The sequence below is a fragment of the Pongo pygmaeus genome, chromosome 6 (assembly GCF_028885625.2).
Source record: "Pongo pygmaeus isolate AG05252 chromosome 6, NHGRI_mPonPyg2-v2.0_pri, whole genome shotgun sequence".
In the NCBI taxonomy this organism is placed as follows: Eukaryota; Metazoa; Chordata; class Mammalia; order Primates; family Hominidae; genus Pongo; species Pongo pygmaeus.
The window spans coordinates 74,153,125-74,165,371 of record NC_072379.2 but is presented as its reverse complement, the minus strand read 5'-3'; the positions used below and the strand labels follow the sequence as shown (position 1 = coordinate 74,165,371).

Sequence of the window (12,247 nt, the reverse complement as noted above, 5' to 3'; positions counted from 1 at the left end):
AAAAAGCTTTTGGTCACAAGTGTTTTAGTTTTTTGTTTGTTTGTTTGTTTGTTGCTTGATTCTATTTTTAGCAAAAAAAGAAAAACTGTATTACTATCATTTAGCATGTACAGTATCTAAAACATTTTATTGATCACAGTACAAATAAAAAGATAGGTATGTTCCCAGAGGACATAAGTTCTCTGATGCATCTCTAAATTTGAGAGTGTACTTATACTCATGCAAGGATTAAAGTACATTTTTATTGTTTTCTGGTATTTTGCAGTACACATTTTTATGCAATATATTGTAAGGAAAAACACATTATGTAAGGAACTTATTGTGTGTTAAATATTTGTTGTATCTAAATGAACATCTTTGCATTTTCTAAACTTGAATTTATATCTATATTATAAAAATTAAATTATTTAAAATAAGTTTATATTTGATTCCTGTCCTTGACATTCTATGCTGTTTGTGTTAATTAATAAATTAATTAAGGTACTCATAGACATATTTTTTACTTTAATATAAAGAAATTCAAAGCAGATTCAAATGTATTTTCTACCAAACACTTTTTTGGACTTTTGGATTGCATCACATATGCACAGAATAGATAAATTCATTTATTCATTATTTTGACAAATACTTACTGAGCATATACTATGTCCCAAGAACTGTTCCAAGTGCCAAGGATACAGCAGAAAACGAAGCATGATTTGGGTGATCAAGAGCTTGCACTTTATCCTATATGTCAATAATTATAATAGTATTTTACCTCCAAATAGTAATTTTGATTCAAATCTTTATTATAATAAACTCATAAAACTGAGAGATTATTTCTAGAAGCAGAGGTCATAGAAGAAATTCTGCGCAGAGCTGAACATAGAGCTCAAATTTTAATTAATTCCTTCTAGCTTTCAGTAATACGGACACCTAGGCTCTCAAATTAGGGATTTTCCTTTCTTGAAATTCATTGTTTGAGGTTGCAAACAAGAAACCTCAGTGCTTGTTTACTTAATGCAATTGATTGATTTGACCTATGTGAAAAGGACTACCTTGTATGCATTGATGAGAAGTGTTTGAGCCTGGTCATTTTAATTGCAAATATTTTATAATCCATGTCTTTATAAGTGTATTTTTCTAACTGCATCCTTCAATGGGAGATCTTTATCTTTGCATCCACTGTTCACTTTTTTCCAGGTCTTAGGGGAAAAGCCAGAGCTTCCAGATGGAGGCGATGATGATGACATTATAGCAGACATAAGTAACAGGAAAATGGCTAAACTATACATGGTGAGTTCACTGTAACCAAATTTATTGTTTCTACAGTACTGGATGTAGCTAGAGAGGCCTGTATAGGGAGGGATTCCCTTTGCTGCAGTTGAGAACTCTCCTCATTGCTCTCCAAGAGCAATGTGTAGATAGAATCAGTTCTTTGCTCTTATATGTTTTTTTAATTAAGTTTTAATACTTTTTGTTATTTTTATGAAAACAACAAATATGTGAACTTATTGCTGTGACTTACATAAAATTATATATTGTTGCTGTACTAGTTTGCAACAATCTTTTGATATATAGTACTCAATACAATGTTTCCTTTATGGAGTAAAAATATTTTATCAGCTTTTTCTTATAAATTCTTGATAAAAAGTCTTTGCCCTATTTAAAACATTGTCTTTAGCCATAATGAAGGAGTTCTTTGTTACAGGAGGGCTGAGCTACCAAATGAAACAGCTGGAGGGAAACAGGGTAAAAACAGTTCTGTCCCAGGCATTAACATACCTACTTCCATATCAGCTCTATAGCACATGATTAGCAGCATGACTTTGCACAGGACGTAACCACTCTGGGTCTAAGTATTCTTATCCACACACAAAAAAGAAAGTAGGTTCCTTCCAAATCTATAGTTTTTTTTATTTTTTGTTTGTTTGTTTTTTCTGTTGAGGGTAACAAAAACTGCAAGACACTCCAGTTAAGGAGATCGCTACAGTGGTATTCTTCCAGTGTTCCCTCCCCTTGCAACTTTCTAAGCGTGTGATTTGGAGCAGATCATAAATCTCCATGCAGAATTTAGTACTTTTCTCGTCTGTAACAGAAAGAAACTATATTTGCTGCTCTTTAAGGGATTTTTGGCTCCGAAACTCTGTAATTTTACGTGAAGACCAAACTAATAACTTGTTTAGCGTAACTTTCTTTTCATAATGAATAAGTGGATTTTTTTTCTTCCTAGATGCAAAAGGAAACATGGTTACCATTTCTGCTAAATACTGGTAATTTTAATATGAGCCATACAGAAAGTGTTACCTAAATATTTTGTGACTGCTTTTAAAAATTACTATTTCTAAAACTCATTTTCAACAGCCTGACAGATATCTTTTTTTTCACATCATCAACCAAAACTGTTCTCCCTCTTGGACAGCATTATGAACTAAAGAAGTATTTTTAGATGGGAAAATATTCATCCTGAGTCATAGCTTCCTCTAGTGGAGCTATGCTGTATTACATGGATATAAAGTATAAAGTTCCTTTGAAAAATAATTCGGGTTTCTTAACAAGGCTGGCAAGCAAAATCACCTGGGGCATTTTCTAAAACTACAGAATTCAGACTCCACCCTCGTCCTGCAAAACTCCACTGATCTAGGGAGGGCCCTGGAATCTGTATAATAGGTAACTAAACTGTAGCATACAAGCTGGCCATTGAAAACCAGTAAATCCTAACCTGCACGTGAATATCATTTTCAATTTTGTAAGACCACTTAAAAATGTGTTATAATAGTCTGTAGTCATTTCTAAATGTGACAGAAGAAATTTACTTTGATAATTTATACAAAGTTTACTTAAATTGCAGGACCTATGTTGAAAAAATCTTTATGCATAAACTATATCAATACTCTCCTTAACAAAGTGACTGGTATATGGTAGATAGTAAATGTTGAATGAGTGAATGTTTAACTTCATCTTCTTGTGTGTATGTAATGATTTTAAGATCATTACCTACTTGAAAAGATTGCTCCAAAATGTACAAGAAATAATGAGGTAAAGTTAATTACATGATGTTTAGTACATAAGAGCATCTGAATAGACCTCAGCCATTATTATTATCACTATTCTTTTCTGATGTTTTAGGCACAGTGTCAAAACTTAACTTTTTATTTGTAGTTCCTTTACCCCAAAGGACTTTCAAAAAAAATTGCAATATAATTAGTCTTGCGGATTCTTTTCATTTCCTTTGAAAGAGTTTTATTGAGATATAATTTATACAACATAAAATTCTTGCATTTAAAGTGTACAATTCAATGCTTTTTATTTCATGACATTTACTGAGTTGTACAACCATTACCATAATCTAATTATAGAACATCCTTACCGTCCCCAAATGAAAACATGGAGGTCATGGTTTTTATATTAGGTTTCAGATGCGAGTGGCTCCATGAGAGTGACTGTGGTGGCAGAAGAAAACCCCTTCTCAATGGCAATGCTGCTGTCTGAAGAATGCTTTATTTTGGACCACGGGGCTGCAAAACAAATTTTTGTATGGAAAGGTAAAAAATTCCATTGACGATGCTGTATTTCAGATTTATAGATATTTCCTCTATAAGGGTAAATAAAATATATTTTTTGATTTTTTTAAAAAAGCCCACCTTTTAATTAAGACCTGATCTATAAATGTCTCACATAAAATGCAGCCATTTTCCTCCTACCAACATCATATACCAAGGATTATGGAGTTAAAAAAAAAAAAAAAAAAAGCATTTGGGCAATATAAAAAGAATTGTTTTACAAATAACGTTTTTTCCTGTATTGTTAAATATACTTACTATACCAGGAAATTTTTGCTATTCTTTTTATTTTTTATTTTTATTTTTTCTGTCGCCCAGCCTGGAGTGCAGCCCGCCACCACGCCCGGCTAATTTTTTTGTATTTTTTGTGGAGACGGGCTTTCACCATGTTAGCCAGGATGGTCTCGATCTCCTGACCTCGTGATCCACCCGCCTTGGCCTCCCAAAGTGCTGGGATTACAGGTGTAAGCCACCACGCCCGGCCAACTTTGCTATTCTTTCACTGCTGTATTTAACTTCAGTTATAATTATGTTTATTATGGTACACAAGTATTTCTTAATCATAGAATGTCTTCCTTCTCTGAAGTTCTTTCTCTTTAATTTATCTTGTATTTTAGGTAAAGATGCTAATCCCCAAGAGAGGAAGGCTGCAATGAAGACAGCTGAAGAATTTCTACAGCAAATGAATTATTCCAAGAATACCCAAGTATGTGTGAAAATGAACTGGCTAGAAAAAAATAGAAAACATGGGAGCTCATGACATCTCCACGAAACTCATGAAAAAGTTTGGGTCAAAGTAACGTCTGTATGTGAAGTGATTCTCCACCTGCCTGTCTGCTACAATCTGATGTCCCTCTTCTTTATCTGTGTGGGGGTTAGAATTTTTTAGAAACTGCACATCAGACTTTCCATAGAGCTGCCCATTCACTTCCTCCACAGCCTTTAATTCAAGATAGTAAACCACAGTAGATTTAGCTAAGGGCACTTATGAGTTATTATTCCTTAGAGCAAGTTGTGCAGACTTGGCCTGAAACCCAGATGATATTTGTCTTCATCAAAATCAATTTAGACCCTGGCTAATTACTCCTTTCCTTTCTGAATATCTCAGCCTCATCTACTCTCCTCATTGTTATGTCCCTGCACAAGGAACACAATGAGATAATTTCTTCCAGGTCACAGAGCTCTTGTGAACCTTATGTAGAAAGACAAACTTATTTTACTGCAGGGGTAACATATTAAAGAACTGGATTCTTCTCTCAAATATTCAAATTCAGCGGCAATTACTTTAGTTGTGAGAAAAAGCAATTTTGGATTATATGAGCTTGATAGCTAAACCAGGATAATTTTCCATTTCCTTAGTTCTGTCTCCACTGCCAGATTCATATTTTCCCTTAATTTCTTACTTTCCTGTTTATTATTATTATTATTTTAAATTTCAGATTCAAGTTCTTCCAGAAGGAGGTGAAACACCAATCTTCAAACAGTTCTTTAAGGACTGGAGAGATAAAGATCAGAGTGATGGCTTCGGGAAAGTTTATGTCACAGAGAAAGTGGCTCAAATAAAACAAATTCCCTTTGATGCCTCAAAATTACACAGTTCTCCGCAGATGGCAGCCCAGCACTATATGGTGGATGATGGTTCTGGCAAAGTGGAGGTATTTACCTGTTTTTGTTTTTGTCAAGCCCATTAATGCCAGTGTATGTTGGGGGAGGGCGGGGGAGATCACTTGAGGACGGGAGTTCGAGATCAGCCTGGCCAACATGGTGAAACCCCACCTCTACTAAAAATACAAAAATTAGCCAGGCATGGTGGAGCTCGCCCGTAGTCCTAGCTACTTGGTAGGCTGAGGCACGAGAATCGCTTGAGCCTGGGAGGTGGAGGCTGCAGTGAGCCAAGATCACACCACTGCACTCCAGCCTGGGTGACAGAGTGAGAAATGTGTGTATACACACACACACACACACACACATATATATAAATGTGTATATATACATATATATCTGTGTGTATATATACATATATACTTATAAATGTATATCTAAATATATTTATACATGTTTAATGGCTCTCCACAGCCTTCCTGAGAAGCTCCATCTTCAGCTGGACCCTTGACCCTTTCCGTCCTCTTGGCTTCACCCTTCCACTGCCTTGAGGACTGATTTCCCCTCTGCCATCTAGCTAATGTTCCTACGCCTCCTTGGCAACTCAGTTAAATCACAAGCCATACCTTTTCTGAGAAGGCTTCCCTCAGCGCTGAAGTGGCCTTTCTCTGTGCTCAACCTCTAGCAATATTTTTCACAGAATTTATCATATACCTACCACAGAATTGTTCATTTACTGCCAGATTTCTCCTAGACCTCTCATCAATTCCTTGAGGACAGGAATGAAATATTTCATCTCTATATTCCTAGGGCTTACCACAATTCTTGGACCAAAGTATACGGTCAAGAAATTAGTGAAATAATTTTTCCTCTTTTCAAAGACATGAAGCGTGAATCTAAGCGGCATGGGTGTTGGAGAGTGGGAAGTGCCAAGGGAGAAGGTCACAAATATCCCTCATGGCTGTTGTCAGAGGGGTATCGACTTCTGGGTCTGCATCTGTCTCCTGCTCAGACATTCCTGCTGGAGCTCAGCCCTCCTGGCAAACTTGGTCCCCAGCACCAGCTGTGTCCTGGCTGCAGCCTTCTCCTGTGCCATCCTACGGCTGCTGAAATCTGGGGGCTCTCTCTAGGATCTTGTACTCTCTCTAGGATCTAAGGCTTCTGCTCACTAGGATAGTATGGGGTGGCCTCTCTCTAGAAGCACTGCACTGTTCCTTTCCACTTGCTTATCTTCAGATTTCAAAGCAAAGAGTCTGCCCTTCCCAACCAAGAACTTAGGCAAGTGTGCATGTGTGTGTGTGTGTGTGTGTGTGCTTGCATGTACACACACAGTGCCTGGCAGCCTCTCCTTCATTTGTTACTCTCCTGTTTCATCTACAATTCTCATCTCTCCAACTTGGAGGGTCTTTAATCTGTACTGAAGACGAGGAGGTAGAATGAAAGTGGTTCTGCCTGCTTTTATCCCATCATCACATTTCAGTCTTATTCCTGGATGGCACCCTTTAAAACCAGAGTCATATTGGCATGGTCTTAGTCTGTTCAGGCTACTATAACAAAAATACCATAGATTGGGGGTTTAAGCAGAAACATTTATTTCTCACCATTCTGGAGGCTGGGGAGTCTAAGCTCAAGGTTTTGATGGGTTCAGTGTTTGGTGGAGGATCCACTTCGAGGTTCATAGACTTTTTGCTACATCCTCACATGGTGGAAAAGGAGCTAGAGAGCTTTCTGATTATAAGGGCACTAATTTCATTTATGAAGGCTCCAGCCTCATGACCTAATTACCTCCCAAAGGTCCCACCTCCTAATACCATCACACTAGAAGTTAGGATTTCAACATAAATCGTGGAGGGACAGTGTGTTGTAGCATTTTTAGTATTTGGTCACAGTCTATCAAGTCTTGCCTGGGAAAATAATAGTCTCTATCTTAAAGCACAGGGAAAAAAATATATATATATATGTTATTTCATAATTGAAGAAAAAAAATTACTATAAAGTGATATATATTTCTGAGCTGAATCTTGCAGTTTTTTATTCCACTGGAGTGTCATGTTATTTCCACTAGTAGATGAAACAATAGGTATTTATTAATCAACAGGCTCGGAACTGAGCTTAACACTGTAGAGGAAGCAAAAGACACATAAAAGTAGTTAAAATGTCAATAAATTGGCAAATTGATAACAATTTCTTTCCTTTGCTTGATTTGTAAACTAGTTAAAAAATAATTTAAAAGTTGTTTAATAATAGATTTGAACCAAAAATTATTTAAAGCTTATGAGAAATATTATTAGATCAAGAAAATTGTAATTTGTTGTATATATTCCATTCCTTCCAGATTTGGCGTGTAGAAAACAATGGTAGGATCCAAGTCGACCAAAACTCATATGGTGAATTCTATGGTGGTGACTGCTACATCATACTCTATACCTATCCCAGAGGACAGATTATTTACACGTGGTGAGTTTATATCATGCAAAGATCTCGGGTTCCACAGGAGCCAGATTTTGCTCCAAAGTATTAAATTCTATGCATTATGGGGTAGAATAATCCTATAATCACCCCAGTGAGATTTGTATAGCATGCATATAGTATTTTCTTTTTGCATGATTTTGACTATGTTTTGCAGCTGCCATCCACAGGCAGCAGGAGTCACATAAAGAGCATGCTATCTAGTCTAGGAAAAAAGTTTTGATATCCTAAACCAGTGATGTTCTCCTAGTGGATATGTAGTTGAATATCTCATCTTGTATGCAGGTTAACACTGCAACAGCAAGTGTCAGGTACCATGGCTTCTTATGGTTAAAATTCACAGAGGTCCATCCTAATTGGAGCTGCAAAGTTGCAATATGGCAAAACCTGTAGGAGATACAATTTGTGATTCCACTGATACCTCAACTTGATGCAATTCTTATTCTTGTTTCCATTAAATTCACAACAATAATGGAAAAAATATGCAACTGTGTTTTCATCTTACATGGTTTTGCATGATGATTTGAGTTAATTGAAGTCTAAATTTACCAATGCCCTACTCAAGGAGGAAATGATCAAATGTCCAACCAAGTAATTTATGTGCATACACCATGCCAGGATATGTCAAGTGATAGGGATTCTGCAACAAATTATATAATGTGAAATTCTCTAACTTTTTATTAAGTGAAATCAGGTAAAAATAGAATATTGCTAAGACGGCTGGAAAAAAGAAAATAATTCTTAAAAAAGATCTTCAAGCAGAGAAATGTGGGCGTAAGGTACAAAGGCAGGGCAGATGCCTACCTTTGCCTACATAATGATAACAACCTATAATAGGTGTATAGAATATAGATGCATTCAGTCCTCTGCTGATATGGTGACATTTCTTTTTGGTGAACCTCACACACAGAGACAGGGTCACACGCATACCCATAGTCTGGTCATCTACACTGCCCAGTGCCTTGAGCCCAGTCAAGTTCAGGAGATGGGATGACACCAAAAGAGTGGTCTGGGAACTCAGAGGCATCAATATCACCTGGGAGCTTCTTAGATATGTAGACTCTCAGGCACCACGTTTGACGCACAAAGGCAGAACCTGCATTTTAGCAAGAACCTCAAGTAATTCATATGCACTTTAATGATTGACAGGCACTGCTTCAGGCAGTGGTTTAGAACACTGACTGCATATTGGAATAACCTGGACAATTTCTCATAAATCCAAATGCTGTCACCCACACCGAATAAATCAAAATCTCAGCTGGGGGGAATCCTGAGATTCTAATCTATACCACCACATCCATGTGAACCACCGCACCCAGGATCATCTCTGACGCCACAGTCAATCCATATGCTGTCCTAGATGAATGCATTTAGCTATTTAGCTCTGCAATTAACATGTCGTCTTAATAGCAACCATTCTGTGAGCAGCATGTTTGCACTGGCAAAGTGCCAGATGTTTCCTTGTATTTTTTATTTCTTTCCAAAAAGAGTGGAGCAGGGGAGGTTAGACAGGTTAAGTAATTTAACTCAAAGTCACAGCTATTGTAACTGGTAAAGCAACATTTTAAATCTTAATCTATTGGTCTCTTTAAGGCCTGAGTATATCTATACCAGGTAGTTATGTCCTTATTTTGCAATTTCCTTTTCTAAAATTTTAATTCAGAAAAGTGTTTGTGCAACAAAATCATGCCATTTATAGGGATAAATTAATTATTCCCAGTTAACTTTTCTTTTGCATTTTATTTCATGGTCTTCCTCTTAATTCTCTTTTGAATATGAAAAACATAATTGATTGTGGTACTTATATTAAACGAAAAAAGACTAAGCAAGTAATGCAAAAGAGTGTTTTGAGGAATTAACAATTTGCAACCCATATAAATGCCTATGTGGACATACTAAAATAGAGTAAATCAGGTTACAAATTTTAAATGCTAAATTTAAGTTTTAAATAGTAACTATTTCTTGTATCATTTGGAAGTGTTTATTGAGCACTTTATGTGCCAAGCATTGTACTAATTTCTGGAGATACAGTGGTGGAAAGAAAACTATAACCTGTGCCTTCAGGAGCCTATACGTAATGAGAAACAGATGATTAACAGGTGTTTTTAGTGCAATATAAAGGATTTTATGTAAGATCAAATTGAGTGATCTTTGGGTAATTATATACAGACCCTCCACCATACCCCTATGCTATTGGTTAAATATTTGTACCCTCTAGAACTCATGTTGAAACTTAATTTTCAGTGTGGAAGTATTGGGAGACGGGGCCTTTAAGAGGTGATAGCTCTCATGAATGGATGAGATCATTAATGGATGAATGGGTTATCATGAGAATGGGGCCAGTGGCTTTATAAGAAGAGAAAGAAGCCTGAGCTGGCATACTCAACTCCCTCACTGTGTGATGACCTGCACTACCTCAGGAGTCTGCAGAGTCTTCTCCAGCAAGAAAACCCTCACCAGATGTGATCTCTTGACTTTGGACTTCTCACCCTCCATAACTGTAAAAATAAGTTCCTTTTCCTTATAAATTACCCTGTTTCAGGTATTCTGTTATAAGCAACAGAAAATGAACTAAGACAGGCTCCTAGAAAAAGTGACATTGAAGTACAAGCTCATCAAACAGCAGATCTCCCACAAGTTGCTTTACAGGTTAAGGTGACACAGAGTTAACAGCCACAAGCTACCCTAGAAAGAGAGGCTACGAATGAACTGGACATGTTGATTGACCCTTATCTGAGTGCTGGAAGTTTAGCCTCTTGTACAGCCTTATTAATAATTCCTTATGGTGGGCAGGGCGCAGTGCCTCACCCCTTTAATCCTAGCACTTTGGGAGGCCGAGGCGGGTGGATCACCTGAGGTCAGGAGTTTGAAACCAGCCTGACCAACATGGTGAAACCCCGTCTCTACTAAAAATACAAAAATTAGCACCTGTAATCCCAGCTACTGAGGAGGCTGAGGCAGGAGAATTGCTTGAACCTGGGAGGTGGAGGTTGCAGTGAGCCAAGTTCACGCCACTGCCCTCCAGCCTGGGTGATGAGTGAGGCTCTGTCTCTAATAATAATAATAATAATAATAATAAATAATTCCTTATGGAATTGCTAAGATGACAAAATGGGGCCTCTCCATTGTCTACTTCTCATTATTATTTTCTTGATTTTTCTGGGTTACAGACATTTGGTTCATGCTCACCAAATATTCATAGAAAGACAAAATGCTGGCTGGGCGCAGTGGCTCATGCCTGTAATCCTAGCACTTTGGGAGGCCGAGGTGGGCAGATCATGAGGTCAGGAGTTTGAGACCAGCCTGGCGAACATAGTGACACCCCCATCTCTACTAAAAATACAAAAAATTAGCCGGGTGTGGTGGCAGGCGCCTGTAATCCCAGCTACTCAGGAGGCTGAGGCAGGAGAATCGCTTGAAGCCGGGAGGTGGAGGTTGCAGTGAGCCAAGACTGCACCATTGCACTCCAGCCCGGGTGACAGTGCGAGACTCCGTCTCAAAAAAAGTAAAAAAAATAAAAAGGCAAGAAAGACAAAATGCCCCTAACATTCAACCTAATAAGTTCGGCTCGTATTTTCATCTCAGATGGATTATTTTTCACTGTAGAGGTGTTTTCTAAAAAACAGGCAGCTCCAACTTAAAATCAGGTGAACCCGATTACTTAGCTAAATTATGTAAGGAGCAAAAGCTCAATTTCTTTAAAGTGGAGATAAAAATGCCTACCATATACAGTTCTAGACAACACATAGGACAATTAAATGTTAGATACCTTGACAAAAACATAGCTTAACAGCTCATATCATGTTAAAACAGTTCGCTTCTTCTTGATCTTTCATAATAACTTGTCTCTGCTTGCAATGCCTACATGCGACGATCTTAAAACTTAAAGGCAAGCTAATTCGTTTCACTTTCATTCCTCTAGGCAAGGAGCAAATGCCACACGAGATGAGCTGACAACATCTGCCTTCCTGACTGTTCAGTTGGATCGGTCCCTCGGAGGACGGGCTGTGCAGGTTGGGATATTTTTACCCCCAAAACTCACACAAGTTAAAGTCTTGCTAGCTCAATGGATAGCTATAGCTCCCTCCCAAGTTGGGATAGAAATTTGACATTTTCTTGATATGAACTGTTTTTCATTTTGAAATTCAAATATTCCTACTCTCATTTCAAATTAGTTCTCTCAGATTCTGGAAAGGAGGTAGCAAACAAAAACAAAAACAAAAACTATCAACACGTGTAAGATTCCAAAAGAATCTTCCCATTAGAATCACACCCTATGCCAATGATAGTTGCTTGACATTAAGACGGTTTTACCTGTATTACTGTTTCCAGCTGTTGTTCAACAGATACGGTAGGCAGAATAATGCCCCCAAGGTGTTCATGTCCTAATCCTCAGGACCTGTGAGTGTGATATATTACAAAGTAAAGGAGAATTAAGGTTGGAGATGGAGTTATGGTTGTTCATCAGCAGATCTTAAACTAGGGAGATTATCTGGGATTACTGGGTGGGCCTAGTGTAATCACCAGGGTCCTTATAAGTAAAACAGAAAGCCAGACAGAGTCAGAGGGGTGCAGCATGGGAAAGACTCAACCAGCGATCGCTAGCTTTGAGGATAGAGGGAACAATTACATAT

The 12,247-nt window shown here is 37.6% G+C and overlaps 1 protein-coding gene across 1 annotated transcript in view; it reads left to right on the top strand.

The window, feature by feature from the left end:
* Positions 1-12,247, top strand: part of SCIN (scinderin) — a 75,682-nt gene that overhangs the window by 46,644 nt on the left and 16,791 nt on the right. Inside the window, exons 5-10 of the mRNA XM_054496802.2 lie at positions 1,183-1,275; positions 3,392-3,524; positions 4,160-4,248; positions 4,982-5,197; positions 7,480-7,601; positions 11,536-11,626. Of these exons, the coding sequence (XP_054352777.1) occupies positions 1,183-1,275; positions 3,392-3,524; positions 4,160-4,248; positions 4,982-5,197; positions 7,480-7,601; positions 11,536-11,626 (744 nt within the window). The remainder of the gene's footprint in view (positions 1-1,182; positions 1,276-3,391; positions 3,525-4,159; positions 4,249-4,981; positions 5,198-7,479; positions 7,602-11,535; positions 11,627-12,247) is intronic.